The 22,200-nt window shown below is 43.4% G+C and overlaps 4 protein-coding genes across 5 annotated transcripts; 2 read left to right on the top strand and 2 right to left on the bottom strand.

The window, feature by feature from the left end:
• The first annotated feature begins 1,674 nt into the window (after positions 1-1,674).
• LOC4340510 (F-box protein FBW2) lies at positions 1,675-4,480 on the top strand. The gene is made up of 3 exons (XM_015785597.2): positions 1,675-1,787; positions 2,331-2,681; positions 3,514-4,480. Exons 2-3 carry the CDS (start codon positions 2,371-2,373, stop codon positions 4,154-4,156), a joined length of 954 nt encoding a protein of 317 aa, XP_015641083.1. The 5' UTR covers positions 1,675-1,787; positions 2,331-2,370; the 3' UTR covers positions 4,157-4,480.
• A 992-nt stretch (positions 4,481-5,472) lies between these two features.
• LOC4340509 (polyadenylate-binding protein 2) lies at positions 5,473-9,375 on the bottom strand. The gene is made up of 6 exons (XM_015785417.3): positions 9,179-9,375; positions 8,959-9,058; positions 7,493-7,563; positions 6,068-6,259; positions 5,846-5,964; positions 5,473-5,738 (listed from the first exon to the last, which is right to left on the bottom strand). Exons 1-6 carry the CDS (start codon positions 9,269-9,271, stop codon positions 5,699-5,701), a joined length of 615 nt encoding a protein of 204 aa, XP_015640903.1. The 5' UTR covers positions 9,272-9,375; the 3' UTR covers positions 5,473-5,698.
• A 2,501-nt stretch (positions 9,376-11,876) lies between these two features.
• LOC4340508 (26.2 kDa heat shock protein, mitochondrial) lies at positions 11,877-13,297 on the top strand. Its single transcript, NM_001421446.1, has 2 exons — positions 11,877-12,403; positions 12,541-13,297. The coding sequence occupies exons 1-2, from the start codon at positions 12,094-12,096 to the stop codon at positions 12,975-12,977; spliced, it is 747 nt and encodes a 248-aa protein (NP_001408375.1). The 5' UTR covers positions 11,877-12,093; the 3' UTR covers positions 12,978-13,297.
• Positions 13,298-14,355: 1,058 nt separating this feature from the next.
• Positions 14,356-18,782, bottom strand: LOC4340507 (O-fucosyltransferase 7). 2 transcript variants are annotated; one of them, XM_015785800.3, is made up of 12 exons: positions 18,198-18,782; positions 18,018-18,092; positions 17,807-17,906; positions 17,644-17,711; positions 16,527-16,615; positions 16,270-16,450; positions 16,032-16,160; positions 15,812-15,945; positions 15,495-15,708; positions 15,228-15,412; positions 15,043-15,138; positions 14,356-14,957 (listed from the first exon to the last, which is right to left on the bottom strand). In XM_015785800.3, the coding sequence occupies exons 1-12, from the start codon at positions 18,396-18,398 to the stop codon at positions 14,804-14,806; spliced, it is 1,626 nt and encodes a 541-aa protein (XP_015641286.1). In that variant the 5' UTR covers positions 18,399-18,782; the 3' UTR covers positions 14,356-14,803. The 2 variants fall into 2 exon arrangements, with proteins under 2 accessions (XP_015641286.1, XP_015641285.1); XM_015785799.3 differs by having other exon boundaries at positions 18,018-18,095; positions 18,198-18,616.
• Between the last annotated feature and the right edge of the window lie 3,418 nt (positions 18,783-22,200).

The following is a 22,200-nucleotide window of genomic DNA, read 5'->3' as shown; positions in this document are numbered from 1 at the left end:
TTTTAAAATAAGTCTATGGGCCTGTTCACTTTGATGCCATTTTCAACCTTACCAAATTTTGGTAAAGTTATCAAAAAAAAGTGGCTATATTTAGTTTGCTGCCAAATTTTGTTAACTATATAAGAAATCCTGCCAAAATTTTGGCAAATGCCAAAATTTGGTAAGGTTTTTTTTTTCATCAAAGTGAACAGGCCCTATTTCTCTTCCCTCCTCTTTGGGCAATTTCATATGTAAGCTAAAATAAGTCTATTTTCCGTCCCTCCTCTTTGGGCTGACATATGTATAGCTAAATAAGTCTATTTTCCATCCCTCCTCTTTGGTTGACATATGTATACATAAAAAAGTCTATTTTAGATCCTTATTCTTTCATCCATGGCATATAATATGTCTATTTTTACTCCCATATTTTTTTTGTGTATCGAGCCTAGCTGCCGGCCCAACGTGCCGGTGGAGGGGCCCAGGCACGGCCCAGTGGTCGGGCCGTGCCGTGCTTGAGCCGGGCCAAAATACCGTGCCATGGGCCGGGCCGTCGGGCCTTGGGCCTTTTGGCCATCTATAATATAACCACCTTTATCCTTTAAATTTTATCGCAAAATATAACATCTCTATCTATATTCTTTTTTCAACCAATCACAATCTGCACCATTCAAATTCCTTACCTAACTACTCTTCTCAACCAATCAAAATATTCCCCTCTTTTTAACCAATCAAAACCTTACTCATTTAATTTTTGTCAACTTTTGTACTTCCTCCGTCTCAAAATATAAGGAGTTTTGGCTGGATGGAATATATTCTAGTACTACGTACGACTCTGTCAGGCTGCTTGTTCAAATTCGTAGTATTAGCATATATCCCATCGCACTAAATTTTTTATATTTTAGGACGGAGAGAGTATCCAATTTTAAAACCCCTTAGGGCATGTACGAAGTTAAAATCAGGTGCGAGCACTATACACCTAGAGACTATAGAGACTATATGGTCTCAATCATTAAGGTACCAAAATCTTTTTTTTCCCTCTTATTTCCTTTCTTTCAACCCCATGCAATAAAATATTTTCTAATAAATACTAAGAGTATACTCTAATATCATGTGTAACCTTCCTTGCTTTTTTTTCCTATGTCACTAATGCCTTGTTTAGTTCCCAAAAACGTCACATCGAATCTTTGACACATGCATGGAGCATTAAATATAGATAAAATAAAAAAACTAATTATACAGTTTGCATGAAAATCGCGAGACGAATATTTTGAGCCTAATTAATCCATGATTAACCATAAGCGCTACATTAATCTACACGTGCTAATGACGGATTAATTAGGCTTAATAAATTTCTCTCGCGGTTTTCAGGCGAGTTATGAAATTAGTTTTTTTCATTCGTGTCCAAAAACCCCTTCCGACATTCGGTCAAACACCCGATGTGATACCCAAAAATTTTATTTTCGCAAACTATACAGAGAGCTTAGTAATAAGAGCCTACATGCTCTTATATTTTATTATTTTGTGGTAGATAATAATTTATTATTGAGACCTTAACCCAGGTTTTGACTTTTGAGGATTCTTGCCCTTTTAATTTTGAATGAAAAAAGACCGACAAAAAATGACGAATTACCGAGATGCCCTTGCCTCCCCTTCCCCTCCATCCTTTTTTTCCTCTCTTCTCCCCGCATCCTCTGCGTCTCTCCCTCCTCCCTCTGCAGCGCCGAGCCGGAGGAATCCTGACCGGAGGTCGGCCTCGCCCTCCCCTCCTCGCGCGCGCGCCGCCGCCGCCGGGAAGGCCGGCTGGCGAGGTGCGGTGACCGCCCCCTCCTCCTCCTCTCCTTCCCAACCCCGCCCTCTCGTGTCCATCTTTTTTTTTGCGCCATTTTATGTGAGCCACCCGGTCTTGAGGATTAAGCTGGATTGGTTTCTTCCCCTCGAACTGACCCATCATCCAGTTTGTTGTGGATTTCTTTGATGCGTTGTGTAGTACTCGTAGTCGTAGCAGCCTGTGTTCCTCGAGAAATTGGGGGTTCAACTGAACCTCGTGTCCGCAGGAAGGGGATGGGATTTTTTTTTTAATTTGCTGTTAGTTTTTTTGGATTCTTAGTATTTGCCTCTTTATTGTGGGATTTTTTTTCTCTGCCATTTTCTTCCTATGAATTGCGTATAGCATGTGTTTCATCCAATAAAGTTATTAAGAAAACTATAATTTTTAGCACTGTGTTCACCGACACAAGGAGGGGAAGAAATCGAGGCCGTTTAATTATAAAATCCTTAGTAAATCACTTAAATTTTGTGAATTTTAAGGTTAATCTTGCTAGAAAATTACTTAATCTTTGTTCTTGGCACAGGTAGTCGAAAAATATCGCCTCTGAAGGTCAGCACTGAGGCATGGGGGAGTGCAGTGAGCACAGGTGTTGGGACGAGCTACTACCGGACGCACTGGGCCTCATCTTTCGCAAACTCTCACTCAAGGATGTGCTCACCGTGGTGCCGCGGGTTTGCAAATCCTGGGGGCGGGTGGTTGCAGGGCCTTACTGCTGGCAGGAGATCGACATCCAGGAGTGGAGCCAGCAGCAGAGCAAGCCGGACCAGCTCAAGCGCATGGTTCGCATGCTCGTCGCCCGAAGCGGCGGCTCGTTCCACCGCATTAGCGTGTCCGGCCTGCCTGGCGATCCATTGTTCACCTTCATTGGGGACCAGTAAGTAGAGTTAATCAAAATCATTTTATCATGTGTGGTCCTTTCCTTCATTGCAGAGGTTAGATCGCTTGAATGGAAACGGTACGATACCTTATAACCAGACGGTTGCACATGAATTTGCTAGAGAATTAGACAGTTAATTTACATCTCATCATTGCATAATGCGCTGGGCCGTTTGCTCAAGAGATGGCCTACATTGCCATGGGATGCATTGATAGGTAATATATGATTTGTGAAGCTGCATGATATGAACTGGATCACGGGGATACAGTATCCTCTATCCTCTTTGAATTGACAAGGGGCAGCGTGTGTTCTGGATCATCTTGATTAGGTAGACATATGCTAAGGTGTTTCCTTTTATTTATTTATCTTCACACATTAAACTTCAATCAATATGTGCTAGATTTGGCCGTGTCCAAACAACTATGCCCCATGTATGTTTTGGGGATTAATGCTGTCAAATTCTGCCCATCCAAATCACATCAGTACAAACAGAAAAGACTTCAGTTTATTAAGGTCTATCAGTTGCCAAAATAGTACTAGTGATCCTTGCCTTTTAAATTGTCTGTAGATTGATTATGATGTATGCTGAAAGCAGCAATACAGTATCCTGTACATTCCCCCACCACGTCGTGTGTACCATTAACTGATTTAGTACATATTCTCAATTGGAATATTTTTACTGCACAAGACATATCCATTTTGGCATATCCGGTGAGCCTTCCATCTATAAACCTGAAATAACGGGGGTATGCAGTACATAATTCTTGTGATTTATTAGTGATCCTACTTCATTATGTTTTGTTTGATAGTACTTATTTGCTTTTGCAAGTGCACGGTCACTTAAAACCATGGAGCTTCCAAGGAGTGATATCAGCGACTCCTTAGTGGAAAATGTTGCGCCAAGATTGTCCAACGTTACATTCTTGGACATAAGCAGCTGTACTAAGATCGGTGCTCGTGCTCTAGAAGCATTCGGCAAGCATTGTAAATCCCTGATCGGACTTCGGCGAGTCATGCACCCTACAGATGTTGTCGGTAGGGCCAGTCAACATGATGAGGCTCGTGCTATTGCTTGCAATATGCCAAAGCTCCGTCATCTTGAGATAGGGTACATGCTCATTGCAACGAAGGCTGTTGTTGAGATTGCCTCTCAGTGTCATGATCTCAAATTCTTAGATCTGCGTGGCTGCTGGAATGTTGACGATAAACTATTGCAAGAGAGCTATCCTGGGCTGAAAGTCGTTGGCCCCTATGTGGACGACTGCTATGAGAACAGCTTCTGGGAGGAGTGTTCCGATGACTCGGATGATTCCATCTATTGGGAGCTCATGGATGATGATTATTATGCGGCGGGGAGCGATGACGAGGGCATATGGGACGATGGTCAAGGTCTTGAGGGCTTAGAAGTAAGGTTTTATGGTGGTGGATTTAGTGAAAGCCATGCTGGTTTTGATTGGCCGCCATCTCCATGAAAGCTGCATCAAGATCTTCAGAAAAGTGCCTGTGTATTCCTGCTGCTTCCTCTTATGTGCTTCAAGTTTTAAACATCAGCTTCCTTAGTACTAGTATGTGCTTGTATTTGTGTCATCCCCTAGCTTGCAGATATTTGAAGCCAACTATCTGGTAGTATAAAATGTTTGGTGTTTATACATAAAAAATAGCAACATGGTCTGGTAGTACTGAAACAATGTTGCTACAAATTTGTTTCAGTACTAGTAATTTATTTCAGAGGTTTTCCATGCGCCTGTAATCCTGTACTAGTTCTCTTTTATACTGCGGTTCTATGACTTCTACTACTACTATCTCCCTTTCTATTGGACAAGATGTGGCCTGGTATGCCAGGGACTACAGTATTGAAGGTGTAGTACTGCATGTCATAGCAATTCCAAGAAGTAACAGTGAGATGCCCACCCTGCATTTAGACCAGACAATGGTGGCCACTGGTGCCAGATCCTAGATTTTGTCCTAAAATCTTGTGATGAAGCAGTGTTTTTTTCTTTTGTCAGATGGATTGGAATCAGTTACATGGCGTGTCAGTTGTCTCTTGCAAGGCAAGCTACACCTGACATTTGCCATGCATCACTGCTTCCACGGCGTTCTCTTTCTGACTCTGCAACTTTGGCAATGCACGCACCACTGCTGGGCATTCCAATGGGAGCAGCTATCGATATGTACGTTTGGTGTTTTATCAGGTCTGGTCTGAATAGTGAATGCCCAATGGACAATCCCACATTATTCTGTGGCTTTTCCTTTGTTTGAGGTGGGATCCTGTGCTAATAATGAATTTTAAATCGTTGGATTAAGATGATATCTTTGGCAGTTGATGGAACTTTACAAATACTTTTGTGCTCACAGCATTGCTTCTTTCCCAATCTCTTCCATCCCCTTATAACTGTAACAGTGTGAGCAGCAAATGCTTTCAGAAATACAGGGACTTTGGTAAAAACAAGCTTCGACTATGAAAGAGGTGAAAGTTTTGTGAAATCTTCTACTGTAATTACTTGGGGTGTGTGACAATTTGAGATACAAACTACTACTATCCAAACGTTAATGATAAACAACCGTATGCGGGTATGCTCGTGATCTCCCTACCACTACATCGTAAAATAAGTTTATTTTTCATTCGTCCTACACGTACTAATAAAAAAAATCATTTTTCATTCATCCCACGATTAAAATACGATGCATCTCAAGATAGTGAGAGAAAAGCAGACAAACTAATCCTGCTACTGGCAACGGCAATTGAAGCAATAAGCTATAATTGAATTGAAAAGATGGAAACCAAAAATGCAGCCAAAACCCAAAATAGTGCGCACTTCCACATAAACGAAGTTAATAGTACATAATGCTGCTGCCTGAATTTGCACATATCTTTAAACAACAAAAAACACCCTGTGAAGAAAGTGATCGAACTTTATAGTTGCTAACTATGAAGTATCGAAATACAGCAACAACGACGGATTCTTTGGGCTATTGGACTAATGTCATGTGCTGAAGACTCCACGAAGACAGCTTCAAAAGTATGGCCTGCGTGGACGGCGGAATCTGGGGTATCTGCAACGCAAAGAGAGCAAACTGGGCATAAGATTCTATCTCAGAGAGAACAAAGACAGCGAGGTTGCTAGTATTTGCTAAGCAAGAAAGTGCAAACTCTCACTCACCCATAACCATAGGGATTGTAAAATGGTGCTCCATATGGCCTCATATAAGGATGACCACCGAATCCTCTGCCTCCGCGGGGCTGCTTCATCCCAGGGACGTTAGTCCTCTTTGGCGCCACCTAATTTGAGTATATCAAAGTGGATGGACTGTCAGTATGCCAAATAGGTGGCTGTAAACAAGGGAGCAAATTTTGGATTGACTAAAATGAATTCACATCTCACCTTGATTTGGCGACCATGCAGTTCTGATTCGTTCAACTTAACAGCTTCCTGAACAGCTTCTACTTCAAGGAATTCAACATAAGCGAAACCTTTTGGTTGCCCAAACTTGTCTGTCAGGATTGTCACCCTGTTGACCGTTCCACAGGAATTAAAATGCTGCTGGACTTCCTCTGGGGTGCATGCATAGTCAACCTGCAGTGATCATAGCAGCAGGAAAAAAAATTGAGGGCACATATATTGCTAAGTAATAAGCATAAGAAAGATCAACATGCAAAACCAAACATTAAGAGATAAGAGTACCAGTTCAGATTTTGTATCAAGAAAATTGTGGAGTAGATAGACGCGTGCAATACAAATCGTAGTATAGACATATAAATAAAACTGTGCACAAATTGGCATATCATAATGCATGCCACTTAAATCTTTGTGCACAATTTTCACCCTCTGTGCAATCATTACTCTATGCCAAGACCTCAGTGAGACATCATTTGTTGAAGGATTTACGGACTGATGGAAAGATATTACACTGACATATTAAACCAAAGAAACTGAACAAGAGAAAGATAACAAACAAAACTGATTGAATGGTAAAATATTAAGCCACAAATTATAGAATAAAAGAGGAATTCCAACAGAATAAACATCATAATATACATAATATTCTTTCAATACAGATTTAAGAGTCAACAGCAAAGATGTGAAGATGCACTTACAGTCACAATACCTATGCACCCTGCCAGTGATTCTCAAGTGCCATAACTTTGGGGGGTGGCATCCTATCACTTTTTTTCTCTTTTTTTTTCTTTTCTCTTTTTTTTTCTTTTTCCTTTTTAAATTTTTTTTTTCAAAATCTTTCCTTTTTTTCTTTTTCTTTTTCTTTTCTTTTGAGGATATTTTTCTTCCCCCACTAAGCTAACACTATAACTTGTCCTGAGATTCAACCAGGCGCCAAAATTTTGATTTCAAAGACTTGATGACAGCAGACTACCCTGCGAGCATTGCCATCGCTCAATCAATGCACCAGAAAATTAAAAAGATAAATAAAGATAGAAGAAAAGTTTTTTTTTTGGAAAATACTATTAACTGAAAACAAAGGCATTCCTTAGTTGTTATATATAAATAGGGTTGTTAATGATGTGTGTTTAAAGCAATGGAACAGCTCAACAAACTAAACGAGCAAGAGGTATATATATGTACTGAATATAAGAAAAAAAAATAAGATAGGATATTCTGTGAAAGCTTTAAAGATCACAAATGCACTTTAATGACTTCTCGAGCTATCGGATAACGACAACTTTATCTCTAGTTTGAAAAGCAATCATTATGCAAAATATAAATCTTAATAATAAACCTAGGTACTTAAACTACAGATAACAGATCAATCAGATAGATTTAGATAGTAAATAAAGGATATGAAAATCTTACGTTTCCAACATATACCGACCGAGCGTCCATTTCCTCTTTTGATTCAGATGAGGACGCATTAGGATCCAGACCTACAGAAGTAGAATGATCAGATATGTGATAGAACATGCAAGAAAATCTTGTGGCAATCATAAATTTCAAGTTACCATATTTAAAGATATTTTCCCAAACACAGCAATGAAAACTTAAAACATTATTTTATCGTAAGTTCTGTTACACACAATCACTCAGTGTTCTAAAAAGCGGTATGCAGTGCGGTGCGGTCACCCCACCTTGTAGAGCTTATGCAGAAAGCGGCCTTGTAAGCAGGCATGTAGAGAGTACTGAAACCATCTTTATACACCAATAAAGGAACCCGATATTCACCAATTTATCAACTACCCTATCTTTATTTATGGACAATCAATCCATCTTTATTTACCGAACAACTATGCCTGGGACTTTGTTGGTCAACATGGATAGGCCTTGTACATGGTAAGCAGGTCGCTTATCCAAATAAGCAGCTCGGTTAGCTTGTAAACATTGTAGATTAACCGCTCAGCATTACTCAGGAAGGTCCTGGTCTACATATTAGCCTGCTTGCAAAGCCCGAGCAGCCACTTTGAGAAAATTAATGAGGAACTCGAGTTTATACTCTGGTTCCTAGGTTGGGAAGTCCCCATCCAAATAATATAATAATATGCCAAACATAAGAAAACTACCTCAACCTATTAAATTAATAGAACAACTGCGAATCATGAAGCAAAATTACATTCCAAATCAATGTTTTAAAAGGCGAACAATCAGACCTTGTAGGTACCCGCCTATATTATACTAGGTCCATTGGCCTTGCCAAATATAACTGAAGTTTGGTCTACGGGGTTTACAAGGCTAAGTGGGCCGCATATCCGGATAAGCTGCCTGCTTACCTCGTACAAGGCCGCTTAAAAGGCCCAAGTATGACATATTAATATATTATGCTAGCTAACTCTTGTATATAATCCCGCCACCGCACATAGCCCTAGCCCAACCATGCATCTCCGTCTATACCTTAGCATGCTGCGTTGTACTGGTGTTTAAGAATATGAAGCATGTTCAACATATGTGCTTATTACAATATATACAACCATACTTCATATGTCAAATAAGAAAACCTTAAAACCGCCTACAAGCCCACTTTCCGCATAAGCTCTACAAGTTGGACTGATAGCTCCTCTCCGCTTATCACTCTTCAAACCATTTGTTCCATATATGTATTTCGCGGAACAGAAAACACAAGTCATACTTCTGCAGCACATCTACACAATCAGCTAGATTCAAGCCGCTGATGAGCACAAGCAAGTTACATCCTACACGAAAGGTCAAAACAGGTAAACCATAGCATCATCACAGATCTCGAATTTCCCCGAACCGCCGTAGTACTGTTCACAAGATTAAACCATCTACACGAAACGGTAGCTCTACACACGGGGTACGGCAGCACTGACCTTGCATCTCCTTGGCGACCTTGGTCTGCATCTCGCGGAGCGCGTTGGCCTCCTCCTCCATCTCCTTGAGCCTCCGCTTCATCTCGTCGAGCTCCTGCATCTGCGCAGCCAGGGGGGAGGTGGTGGTGGTCAGAAGCCATCGACGAAGCTAGGGTTTGTGGGGGTCCGGGAGGTCGGGGGGAGAGAGAGAGGGGAAGGGGGCGTGGAGCGTCCACGATACCTTGGCGGCCTCGTCGCCGGGGGCGCCCATGTCGACGTCCTCCCCGTCGAGGGGGATCTCCTGTCCGTACACCTCGTGCTCCTCGTCCGCCATGGCCGCCTCGTTGCTAGGGTAGGGTAGGGTGAGGGGTGTAGAGTCGAGTCGCTTCGGGCAAAAAGCCTAGTGTTGCGAAGTGAGAAACGGGACCAGCCTTTGTTGCGGCACCGGCCTCGCGGCTGTGTTAAATAGGCAACAGCGTTGGATGGTGGATGCTTTCTTGGGCTTGGTCATCGCCACGATTGTGGGTTTGTGGTCCGTGGGCTGTGGGCCGTTGAGTAGGCCTTGCATGCTATTAGAGTAGGCCGTTCACTTCAGGTCCTTTAAATTGTCACCGAGTCCGAAATTTGTCCCTGGACCGTAAAATCGGATACAACACATCCCCAACTTAGAAAAACCGTGCAAACAAAGTCCCTCGGTGATATTATGTCCGGTTTTGCCTGACGTGGCTTCTTTGACTGTCTTCTTCCCACGTGGCATTTATGTGGCAATTTGATCCAAAAAATATAAAAACTGTGAGGCTCACATAAAAGTTGCACACGCGAAATAATAAAAAATGGTGGGGCCTATGTGACCCCACCTGTCATCGTCACTCATCCCTCTTCTCTCTCTTCTTCCTCATCCTCACACCTCCCTTCTTCCAACATCGACCATGACAATGGCATGATCCATCTCCTCGCTGTCGCTACCCTTCTCCCGCCACCAACAAGCCCTCCCTCGTCGCGTACAAGAAGGTATCGCTCTCCCGCCCTTGCGTGGGATCAGCAGTTCCCTCAACCTTGAGCTCATGATGGCGAGGCGGCACCGTCGATCCGACGACGGCGTGGCGGCGGTAGTAGCAGGGGCTAATGACCTTAGTTTGCTGCTCCTCTAATCCCCGCGCACCGCAATCGAGCTCCTCGCTCAAGGAAGACAGCGGAGAGTGGGGCGGCCTGGATCTGCACTAACGGAAAGGGTGGGTGGGCGGAGAGGAGAACGGAGAATGAGACAAGGCAATGGACATTAGGCTATTATGAAGTTAGATTTGCTTAATAGATTTTTTGTTTTATGTAATGGAAAAACTAGAAGTTGTCTTGAAGATGCTCAAAGCCCTCATAGAAATTACTCTACCTCTGTAAGTAAGAATATTTGCGACATCTTTTAGTGCAATATTGTGATTGCAAGGACAGAAATATGCATTGTTCCTCGCAAAAAAAAAGAAGAAATATATATTTTTATACCTCTACCCCTCCACCCCCCACCGTGTGTCCCCAGTCACCCTAAAAACTTACATACGAAATGTAAAAGTTCTTTTAGGTTCATGTAAAAATGTTGGATACACAATGTGAACTATATTAGGTTCATCTAAAAATGTTGAACACAAAATTTGAAGTACCTCTTTGATACACAATGTAAGATAAACAAACATGTTTTTATATATTTGTAATCCCTCACATAAACACCCCGACCCCATCCCCATTCCCCGTCATGTGCCCCCACCCCACGTGTGTCCCCTCTTATAAGAAAAATGTTAGATATATAATGTGAAGTTTATTCTAAGTTTATCTAAAAATGTTAGATATTTCCTTTTATGCCCATATAAAAACGATGAGTACACAATCTGGATTTTCATCTAAAACGATGAATACACAACCTAAGAAAATGAATTAATATGAATTTTTAAAATAAATTTTCTATATTTTTTATAAAAACAAACCATTTACGAGCTTGGGAAACATGCACGTAGAAAAAGAGTAAATAGTTGTTGAGAAAGAGTAGATTCCAACTCACCCTTCATTTACTCCCAACAATGCATTTATCTATACTTTTATAAACTTCAATGATTGCTTAAAGATAAATTTATTTTGAGAAAAATATAAAGGGTTAAAATAATTATATTATACTCCCTCCATCTACTTTTGATAGTCATATTTCATATTGACACACAGACCAAAGATAAGTAATTCTACCTATCATCCATTTAAACATGCTACTAGCCATTCCTCGTAAACAAGCGATTCATTAATATTTACATTTCTTGATGCCCATGCAACCAATCTTGTGTGGAGAATAGAGAGTCATGCATTAAATCCGAGAAAGTCATTAAGATGATAGGTTGTTGGATTGAAATATGCCTATCAAAAATAGATTTTTCAGATTTGGAAATATAACTATCAAAAATAGATGGAGGGAGTACGATGGAGGGTAATAATAATGGGCCTAAATCCTTAAGGGCAGTCCCAACCCATAGTGTCCATAAGTAGTGTCTATGGTGCCATGTCAATAAGACATCACAATAGAAACTACACTCTATAGCCCATGGTTTTTTAAAGTGGGCCATTAATAAATACATCATCTCTCTCATCTATTACGAAGACATTATTCTCTCACAATGCAAAACTTGATAGTATCTAGTGCATAGGTTCTCGTGTTGAAGCTGTGTCTTGCATAAGACCCAGTTTATTCATCTATTCACTCTCTCTCTTAATTAATATAATGTCACATAAGCTAAAATTCCTACATAGTAATGTAGTTAATGCCATAGACACCATCCTAGGTAGAGGGTTGGGACTGTCCTTACTGTGTCAGATCAGAGATGCATCCAAAAGTCCATCCTGATCGTACACGAATGGCACGAATCATAAAGCACGAGACCTCTCCCCAAAACCCGCAGTCACTCACGGGCTTCTCCGCCACTCCGGAACCTTCTCCATCCCCTCCTCCAAGAAAGCCGCGGCTTACAAAAGGCTGCACACCCTGACACCTCCACTCCTCCATTCCCCCCACCGCTTCAGCTTCCACCGCAAGAATCACAGAGCGCTCGAGACAAGGGAGAGGAGAGAGAGAGAGAGAGAGAGAGAGAGAGAGAGAGAGAGAGAGAGAGAGAGAGAGAGTCATCCATGGCTTCCACCGTCGCCCTCAAGGGCCGCCCGCTCGCCACCCTCCTCAGGCAGCTCCTCGCCGCCGACGCGCCGCCCGCCGCCACCGGGAGGCCCGTCGCCGCCGCTCCCGCCGCCTCCGGGAAGCCCGTGACCGCCCCCGCCGCCGCGACCGCCACCAACGCCGCCTCCCGCCGCCTGTACAACACCGAGGGCGCGCCGCTCCGCCGCTACGACGTCGTCGACGAGTCCGGCACCGACAGCGGCGACGAGTACGACGCCACCGACGACGGCCGCCGCCTCACCGTCCCCTTCTTCTTCTCCGCCTCCGGTAAAGGATTCCTTCCTCGCCTTCGTCCTCCCGCGCCTCGCGTGTTCTGTGTTTTCTCTTCTCTTCCCGTGTTTGTTTGAGGCTGTGAAGTGAACCGGGGTACTGATCATGTTTTTGTCCGTTCTCCCTCGTCGCAGACGTGCTCGACCCGTTCGGCGCGCCGACGAGCCTGGGACGACTGCTGGCCCTGATGGAGGACGCGGCGGTGGCGACGGCGGCGGCGCCGGGGACCAACGGCCTCGCAACCGCGGCTGCACGGCGCGGCGGGTGGTGGGTGGCGAAGGAGGACGACGACGCGGTGCACCTCAAGGTCTCGATGCCCGGGCTGGGGAAGGAGCACGTGAAGGTGTGGGCGGAGCAGAACAGCCTGGTGATCAAGGGCGAGGGGGAGAAGGACCCGGAGGACGACGCCGACGCCGCGCCGCCGCGCTACACCCGCCGCATCGAGCTCCCCGCCGACGCGTTCAAAATGGACAAGATCAAGGCGGAGATGAAGAACGGCGTGCTCAGGGTGGCCGTGCCCAAGCTCAAGGAGGAGGAGCGCAAGGACGTCTTCCAGGTCAATGTCGAGTAGGAGGTCCGACCAAGTAAGCTCTAGTGCTAATGGAGAGCGAGGCTATCTAGAGTAGGAGTAAGTTTGAGACTAGATCGAGAGCGAGGCTATCTAGAGTAGGAATAAGTTTGAGACTAGATCGAGAGGCCTTTTTGTGATGGTGTCCGCTACTCGTGTTCTGATCCCTGCTTGCGTTTTGTTCATCCTGTGGGGGTTTCTGATGTTTTGTTCATCTGTGGAGTTTCTGATGGTGGTGAAAACAGTAACAACAGTGCAAATCTTTGCTGATGATGGTAAAAAAAAAGTACTAGTGCTCCGAGTTACTGAGCTATTATATCGCATTATCTGCTTGTGCTCTGATGATTGTTCATGACACTTGTCTAGTATTGCGCATTTATCTTGTGTTCTTGATTCTTGCAAGAACAACAGTATTCTGCATTTATCTCGTATGTTTTTTACTCTTGCAACAACAACACTGTCTCGTTTCTACTGCGTGATTGGGCATAGTGATGAGTCTGATCTACTTTTTTATCGATTGTAAACAACTAAAAAAGTATTGCTGAATGCTGAGCAATCGCATAATCAATTGTGCAAGAACTATTGTCTGTTTCTGCTGCGTTATTGGGGCACAATGACGAACAGAGAAATTTTCGAGTCTTGGCAAGAGCAATACCGTCTTGTTTCTGCTGCGTGATTGGGCACAATGATGAATGTGATCAACTATCTCATCACCTTGCTGTGCTCTGATGATTGTTCATGAAATCCCCAATTGTGCATCTATCATGTTTGATTCTTCTTTTTTTGTTATTGTGAACTTTGTTTGATTCTTGCAAGAACTATACTATCTTGTTTCTGCTGCGTGATGATTGGGGCACAAATGCACAAATTGTAAACAGATAGTAGTGTCTATATGGTTGGCAACGATGAACTGCCGTCAGGTTTGGTTCGTCACAAGGGAACTGCTGCGGTGTTCTAGCGTCAACCATGATTGCAATGTACTCCTACGTCGCAGTTCGTGAAATGTACCGTGCCTGTGAGGCTGTGACTTCGCGAGACACAGGTAAAACTTTTTTTTTGAGGGACACAGGTAAAACTTGATCACCAGAAGTATGCGAACCAGGCTGGAAAATGAGCTGCAAATGAGAGTCATAGGCACATTGTTGACAAGCAACAAGTTGCCATTCTATCAATTTTATGTTAGCAGAATGCTGCCAGATTTACAGTACTAATGTCCCCTGTTATGTATGTTAGCACCATGCTTCCAGATTTACAGCAAGTTAACAAGTATTAATATCCCCTGTTAGGCTGTTACTATAATGCTTCCAGGTTGGCAGCAAGTTTACAAGTTCCAATATCCCCTGTTACTATGTTAGCACAGTGCTTCCAGATTTGCAGCAAGTTCAACAAGTGAAACATGAGTTATAGATTGATGCCAAGAAACGACTGGAGAAACTACACTCGTAGTGTGTTTCAGTTATTTCTCTTCTTTAGCACCGTCGACTTACAAGTGGTGCTTAATTGCGAAGTTAAAGCTGTAACTAATGTGAGGTCCTGTACAGATGTGCCTACATAGAGGGCTCTATACAGCTATGCCCAGTCCTTCAACCTCCACCTGCTCTGAACAATGTCATGCGGCTTCGATAATTGGCAACTGTCACTTGCGGTAGAGAGTTGGGCTGGCAAATTGGCAATGCACCAACGAATAGTTGGGGCGTGATGTCATCTAAGCAAAAACTGAACGGTGATGCTGTGGAGATCTTCAGTATAGCATCTTCCTCTGTGTTTGTGGGTTGGTTTATGTACTTGGTAGTGGTGATTAGTGACGTTAAGGATGATCGGCTCCCTGACTAGATGCTGACCACAGAAGCATCGCTGGCTGGGGACTCCGGTTGACACAGGCAGTCAGGAAGAGGGTTCTCATAAAATGCCTCTTCTGACCGAAACCTATCGTTGCCTTTTGTTCCTGATACAGGACCTTTCCTTTTCCTCGGAGATCCTTGTCTAAAGAACAAGTAAAGAGCGATGAGAAAAAGAAAAACAGATGGGAACTTTAGTATTCTATTTCTCATGTTTTATCGTTTGATACCTTTTCCGATGGATATCTATTATCCTTCGTGATAGTCTCTCCCCTTCGTTCAGTAATCCACCATCAACTTTATCAAACAAGCGAACTAATGCTTTCCTTAATTGAAGAAAGAATATAATGAGACGCAGAAGCAAAGAATTTGGCAATTCTATAATGCTGAGAGTACTTGTTTCATGATTTTTCACCTGTCAGGAATGATGGTCTTCCTGTGGCCAAGAAAACGACGATGACCCCCGACAGCCCGTGCCATGTTCCCCGAATATGATGGAATAAAGACATCACTCTCCACTGAAACAATGTAGTCTAAAGCTGCCATTTGAGAAGCATATTGCCTGAATGGTCGTAGTTCTTCAGCTGAGGCAAGCTTCTCCTGCAGATGGAGAAGTAACATAAGTCAACTAATGAAAGTAGTGTAGCAAGAGTTAGATTAACAGAATTGACACTGCCCATACCTTGTTCATCATAATTGGAAAGCGTGATAGCAAATCAACCACATGAGATTCACCGCCATATATTTCCCCTGCCGCTATGTAAACCGGAGTGCTCGATGGATATCCAAGAGCAGAAAGAAACATACCAACCTCCTTTGGTGTCAAGGGACAATAACCATGGGATCTTTGATCCAATGGATCAATATCTTTTACCTTCCAGTAGCTTGTGTTTTCTCTGTAGGAATACGAGAAAAATCAATCACACAGCTAATGTTATTTAGCTGCTAGTAACAAGGTATGATCATGCAATAAGCAATAAACAAATTTGAAGGCATTACCTGATCATTGCAAGTTCCTCTGATTCGGTCTGTGACAGACCATGTGTGCACCCACTAAAAGCAAGCATATCCTTCTCATAACGTAAATGCAAAGCAATGTATGGTCCAAACGATCTCATCCTCTCCACCAACAGCTGCAGAATCAGTTAACACATCTGTTGGAACTAGTCTTACATTTGTTATGGAATCATCATGGCAAACACAGTAGTAAAAGATATACATTGCCTAAAGCTTCGATTGGAGGAGCAAATCTCAGTGCCTGGAAAAAGGCTCGGCAGCGAAGCTTCTGAATATCAGGAGGAAGGTAGTTGTTTGCAAGGCGAGAATCAGATTTAGCAGCACGAATAACCTATACAAATCTTTCATCAGGATAACAGCTCAAAATTATTGCATCTAGAATCTACTGCTTTCAAATTATTAGGAGGCAAATGAAATATAGCAATTGAATGAATACAAACCTGCCGGTGCTCCCACAGAGGATAAATCTCATCATGGTAATAATCTATTCCAGACCAGCTCTTGAAGTACCTAACAAACTTTGGAGCTTTCACCAAATCCTTTGGTAATTTTTTCTCAACTTTCACATCATTTGCCAAAGAATGAATAAAATATTCCTCATCAAATACATCTGAGAAGTTGCTGATGTTGAAAAGTGGCTGTGTTATTTCAGATCGGTCAGAGGGAAGGTGAAAGCCAAAAACTACACTCCACTTACCTTTTGTCATGCCAAAATGATTTCTTATCAAGCTCTGGAATTATGAGAGTAGCTTTGAGCATACGTGCAACTGCTACCATATCGCTGATCTGCCATAAGAATAGAATTAGTGAGTGAAAGAAAAAGTCATGGGGGATTTTGCATCTAACTGAATATGCACATGGTTCACTGATGATTGATTTTAGAGCAGGAGTTGTATGTAGTAAGTTTAACACAAATCGTCCGTCTCAAACAATGGACATTTAAGTCACATAACACTCTAGATATTATATTCCTAAGAAAAGGAAAAATCCCTCAACTGGTAGAAGGTGCTTTTACGGTCACCTAAACAAAAACAGAAATTCCTGTTAACTAACTGAAGTATTTGAACTCAACAAAACTTTCAGGCATTAATATCAGCTATCTCAGTCTTGCATACCCAAATAGAATTTAGCTATTCTTGGTCTCATAACAAAACAAGAACATTTTAGCATGCCATAAATGAAACAAATTTTAAGTGATGGCACAAACATGGTAATAACACATACCAATAATTGACATTGATCACGAGAAATAGCTACAGTGACACCTATGAAACACTAGGGCAAGAAATTTTGAATAGTACTGAGACAACACCCACCCACCAACCATATTCAGGATTATATCCTGAATACAATTCAGGTATGCACTCTATGTTACCGATTACTGAATTAAGCAATAACCATTTGCACAATATTAGTTTCATAATCAACATTTCCATATTATGTAAACCTTATTGTAGAGTAGCTTATGTAAGCTTTTATGTCTGATATGTAGTCATTAGAGGCCCCACAGCAGATGATTAAAGCACAAAAACAAAACCCACATAAGAAGAGTACAGACACGTTAGCACCCGAACAACCACGACTCATTGATTAAAGAACAAACATGCCGCCAACAAAATCGATTATGGATGATTAAAACCGTCAACTCTGATAGAACACCCCACATGCACGCACGCTAGGTTCCACCAAGCAAGTCAACATATCTATTGCAAACCAAACAATAATTCGTATCCCCCCGTATGCCAAAACCCCCAGCGCATCGCCACAACCGGAGAAATTTTGATCAGGACGAACGAATCACCGATCCATCTTACCCCAGCGCGCATCTGGTTGAGCCCTCCATTCGTGAGCACCAGCAGGTACCCCCTCGATGGCCCAGGACCTGCAACAGTAAGATCGAACTCAGAATGCGGCACGAATTCGAGACAAACGTTGAGATAGGACGGTTGAGTGGAGTGGCCATGGGGATAGTAGTACTTTTGTACGCCGGCGACGGCGCGACGCATGGCGTGAACCCGCGCGACGGTGCCGGCAGCCACCACCTCTTCTCCCCGGCGTCATCGGCTGCGCCGTCCAGCTGTCAAATCTAGAGATTAATCCCACGTCACGGACTCCCATGAATTCCAAAGAGAGCAACTGCGTTTAACAGATTTGGCGGCGGCGGAGGCGGAGAGACCAGCCAAGTCACCTTTCGCGACTGCGGCGAAGCGAGTTGCGGCGGCGCGAACTCCTGCTCCCACCTCAGCTCCCCGGCCTCCCGCGGCTGCTGCGGCGTCGGCGACGACGACGACGAGGAGAAGGAGGCAACCCGTCCAGTTAGTAGCACACCCCCGAGAGTTTCAATCTAAGCGGCCGTGGCGCACATTACCTTGGAGAGGCGGTAGGGCACGCCGGAGGAGGAAGCGGGGCCGGAGGCGGCGGAGGAGGAGGAGACGTGGAGGGCGACGGCGAGCAGCGCGGCGGCGGCGGTGACGGTGGCGCCCGTCGCGGCGAGCGAGAGCAGCCACCACCGCACCGCCGCCCGCCTCCCCGCCGCGGCGGCACCCCTCACCTTTCGCCGCAGTGGCATCGCATCCGCCCTGTCAAAAAAAACGAGTCCCTCCCGCCTCGCCCTCGCCTCGCCTCTCCCCCCGATGGCGACGGCGGCGGACGCGGCGGCGGCAGCGGCGGCGCACGTGGTTTGGAGAGAGAGAGAGATAGAGGGAGAGGGGAGGGGGGCGCTTTACTCTTCCGTGCGTGTTTGCGTGTAGTGCCGTCAATGTCGCGGTAAGGACGGGGAGTGGGGGTGGTGGTGGGGAAGAAGAGGAGGGGTTTTATCCGGCGGGGAGGGGAGGGAGTTGGGTTGGATGGCAATGGCGTTCACCACCTGCCGGTCCTGAACCGCGTAGCGTGGTTCGTGCCAGGGGGCGCGGCGTGTGTGTGTGGAAGTGAGTTGTGGGGGCTTTGAGGATTCGTGTTTGTTGTGGGGGCTTGTGGTTTTATGGTTTTTTTTGAACCGCACCAACAGGAAAACGTAGGAATATGATCTTAGGTTTTTTTTTGTTTGTAGGGTTTCAAAATAGAGAAAGTTAAGTATAGGTTCGTTTGAATTGTTTGTATGAAATTGAACATGAAAGTTTTGGGATTATTTTGCAAAAAGAGACACTAGAGAGAGTGCAAGGGGTATGAGCTCATTTTTCCTAAACCCAAACTTCTCTTGTTTTATTATTATTGGTACACTCTCCACCTCCACGAAGATGAAGGCAAAAATAAAATAGTTCAAAGTGAAACAAAATGATAAAAAAAGGTCAAAAGTGAAAGAATGGGATAGGGAGGTTTAAAGTTCATTGATAATTGTAATATAAACAAGAAAGAAATTGTGTTCAATATCATTTTATGTGTGACTTTTTTTTAAGTTCGAACAACGCATAAATAATGTTGGAATCACTCGATAACCGAAGTAGTTCTTACCTATAGATCTCAAATAAATTTATATTAGACATGACACAGATAATCGTACCATTAGGGAACTCCAATATAGATCTATCCATTCAAAATTTTTATTATGTGGGAGATCAATATCATTTCCTTTTTACTTAGTAGTGACGGGCACGGATCCTCTGCAGTACTGCACTTGCAGTAGCAGTGGCTGACAGGTGGACCCGGTCCAACATGTCAGCGACAACTATAGCAGGTGTAGTATTACAGACAATCTCCATTGACGAGTGACGAGTAAAGCCTAAAGTATATAACTCCTAATACACAACCATGTCACCTGGATTTTATAATTTATTATCCATTTAAAAAAACTTATTTTACAAATAGACCCTTAAAAAAACTTATTCCGAGAATGACCCTTTACGCGATGCCAACATCATTGATGTCATGGTCCAACACGACGACATTAATGACATTAATGTTGTCCCCCTAGCCTCCTCGTGGAAGCAAAGTCACCAATGTCATTGGCACTGAGAACCTATACATAAACTTTATTGAAAAATGACTTATTGTTAATAAAAAAATATTTACACATAGACTCTTGGTGCCAACGACACCAACACCAAGGGGCTATTTGACTTATATTTTTTTAAAAAAAATTAAGTTATTTTAAAAATCTTTGTACAAATAGACCCTCGGTGTCCACGAATTTATCACCGTCTCTTTCATATAAGTGACTTAGTGTACATGGGGAGATTAGGGGAATGATATCAATGTCATTGGTGCCATAATATTGGACCACGGCGTCAATGATATTGGCACCATGAAAAAGGTCCATTACCTGAAAAAGTTTTTCCAATGATTTATTTGTAAAATAAGTTTTTAAAATGTATAAAATGTAAAAAAAAAAAATCCAGGCCATGCCACATGCCACATATGTTAGTCATGTACAGCGCTTGGTCGAGTGGTTCCGAACTTCCAATTTCATCTTACCGGATTGGGATTCGGTGACATTCCCCCGTGACATTCTCGGTGACATTGAGTCACTGACATGTGGGACCAAAATATCACGGGGAATGTCACTGAATCTGCGTCCCATCTTACCCTGGTTTGCTCGTGAATCCGCAGTGTTCAACCGGCAGCAGCCCGTTATCCCCGGCATCCTAGTCCCCCACGTCATGCGGCGCCGCACCGCGACGAAATGTAGCCGTTGTGCTACTCCGGCGTGGCCGCATCGGGACGCAAGCTCAATCGCAGCCGCAAACAGCAGCAGGCCAGGCCGGCCACAAGCCCACAAGCCGCCGCCGATCGAAACGCGAGGCGTACGGGGCAACGCAACTTCTTCTTCTCCCGTCCTTTGCTCAGTTATATGTATTCCCTTTGGACTGGACCACTCGTGGAAATGGGAGGCGGTGGGGTTACTGGTTGGGTAGCACCGGAGTTCGCAGATTTTTGGACTCCCTGACTCTGTTTTGGTGGCCATTTTTCCAGCGATTTTAGAGATGGTTTAGTTCGCGAAAAGAAAATTTTTGGGTGTCATATCAGATGTTCGACCAGATGTTGAAAGTGGTTTTTAAACATGAATGAAATAACTAATTTCATAACTCACCTGAAAACCGCGAGACGAATCTTTTAAGCCTAATTAAGCTGTCATTAGCACATGTGGGTTACTATAGCACTTATGACTAATCATGGACTAATTAGGTTTAAAAGATTCATCTCGCAATTTCTATGCAAACTGTACAGTTAATTTTTGTTTTTATCTATATTTAACGCTTTATGTATGTGTTTAAAGATTTGATGTGTTATTTTTGGGAAAAAAATTAGGACTAAACTGGGCAAGTCCAACTCTGATAATCCCTGACCTGGGGAAGGAGGACACGAGTATGTTGTACGCCAATGTGTGTCGTATGAAAATATTGGGACTGAAATGAATAAAGAGAGACAGAGGAAAAACAAAAAAACAAAACAAAACAAAACAGTACTGGGGGCTTCATCTGGTTGCCATTTGCCAAAGTTTACAGCACCTCTGCCAACTTCACATGCATCCAGCGTAGTCCATGTGTTGCACCTCAGAGTTCAGTTATGTGCATCATATGCTGGGACCGGAGGGCACGTCCACGATGTCGCTACCCCAAAACATCCCAAAGTCATAGACAAGCCACTTGGTAACCAAACGTTGGTTCCTGGAACTGTAATCCGTTCTAGAACAATGTGGTCCGCTTCCTAACACCTACTTTGATCACTAATACATGTTGAGAGCGATCGTAGCTTGTGTGTATGATGAATTTGTCCCCAACATCTGCACACACACACCGTTCATAACTCCATACTATTATGTTGTCACACAAAGCTCCAATAGAGAGTTGTCCACTCTAAGACGTGTACGTTCTTCATTCTAGAATAACCAATCTAAGTAATATTAAATCTAACATTAGATTGATTAATTTGGGATGAAGGGAGTCGTAAGTGGGTTTACAATCCTGATGCCGGATCGAAATCCGCTCATGAGCGGTATCATCAGATTTCCCGGAATTCATTGGAAAACCAATAAAACCCGGTAAAATCCGTAAATTTTATCAAAAGAAAATTTTAGTTTTATTTTTTAATATAAACCTTGAGAAAAAAAAGTGATTTGTGTTTTCGAACCACTCCGAATAGTTTAGATTTTGTGTAAGGGTGTGTTTAGTTCACGTCAAAATTTAAAGTTTAATTGAAATTGGAACGATGTGATGGGAAAGTTGAAAGTTTATATGTGTGTAGAAAGTTTTGATATGATAAAAAAGTTGAAAGTTTAAAGAAAAAATTCGAACCTAAACCAAGCGTAGTTCGAGCCAGATTCCATTGAAATTGTGGACCCTCGTAACTACGTATGGATCGATCACATTCTCAGCTGGGCATGCCGGCAACAATGTCAGGAACACGGGGTGCGAGTCGGTGGACGCGCGGTAGCG

The sequence above is a fragment of the Oryza sativa genome, chromosome 6, assembly GCF_034140825.1.
Source record: "Oryza sativa Japonica Group chromosome 6, ASM3414082v1".
In the NCBI taxonomy this organism is placed as follows: Eukaryota; Viridiplantae; Streptophyta; class Magnoliopsida; order Poales; family Poaceae; genus Oryza; species Oryza sativa.
The sequence above is the reverse complement of the archived record's forward strand: the minus strand, read 5'-3'. Positions and strand labels throughout refer to the sequence as shown.

Bases quoted from the DNA above. Each gene is read 5' to 3' on its own strand.
- LOC4340510 (XM_015785597.2), top strand. From the start codon at position 2,371: ATGGGGGAGTGCAGTGAGCACAGGTGTTGGGACGAGCTACTACCGGAC. The intron at 2,682-3,513 runs GTAAGTAGAGTT...TGCTTTTGCAAG, and splicing joins TTCACCTTCATTGGGGACCA to TGCACGGTCACTTAAAACCA.
- LOC4340509 (XM_015785417.3), bottom strand. From the start codon at position 9,271: ATGGCGGACGAGGAGCACGAGGTGTACGGACAGGAGATCCCCCTCGAC. The intron at 7,564-8,958 runs GTCAGTGCTGCC...CTACTTCTGTAG, and splicing joins GGTCGCCAAGGAGATGCAAG to GTCTGGATCCTAATGCGTCC. The intron at 5,739-5,845 runs GTGAGTGAGAGT...TTTGCGTTGCAG, and splicing joins TACAATCCCTATGGTTATGG to ATACCCCAGATTCCGCCGTC.
- LOC4340508 (NM_001421446.1), top strand. From the start codon at position 12,094: ATGGCTTCCACCGTCGCCCTCAAGGGCCGCCCGCTCGCCACCCTCCTC. The intron at 12,404-12,540 runs GTAAAGGATTCC...CCCTCGTCGCAG, and splicing joins CTTCTTCTTCTCCGCCTCCG to ACGTGCTCGACCCGTTCGGC.
- LOC4340507 (XM_015785799.3), bottom strand. From the start codon at position 18,398: ATGCCACTGCGGCGAAAGGTGAGGGGTGCCGCCGCGGCGGGGAGGCGG. The intron at 18,096-18,197 runs GTAATGTGCGCC...CCGACGCCGCAG, and splicing joins TGCCCTACCGCCTCTCCAAG to CAGCCGCGGGAGGCCGGGGA. The intron at 17,907-18,017 runs GTGACTTGGCTG...TAGATTTGACAG, and splicing joins CTTCGCCGCAGTCGCGAAAG to CTGGACGGCGCAGCCGATGA.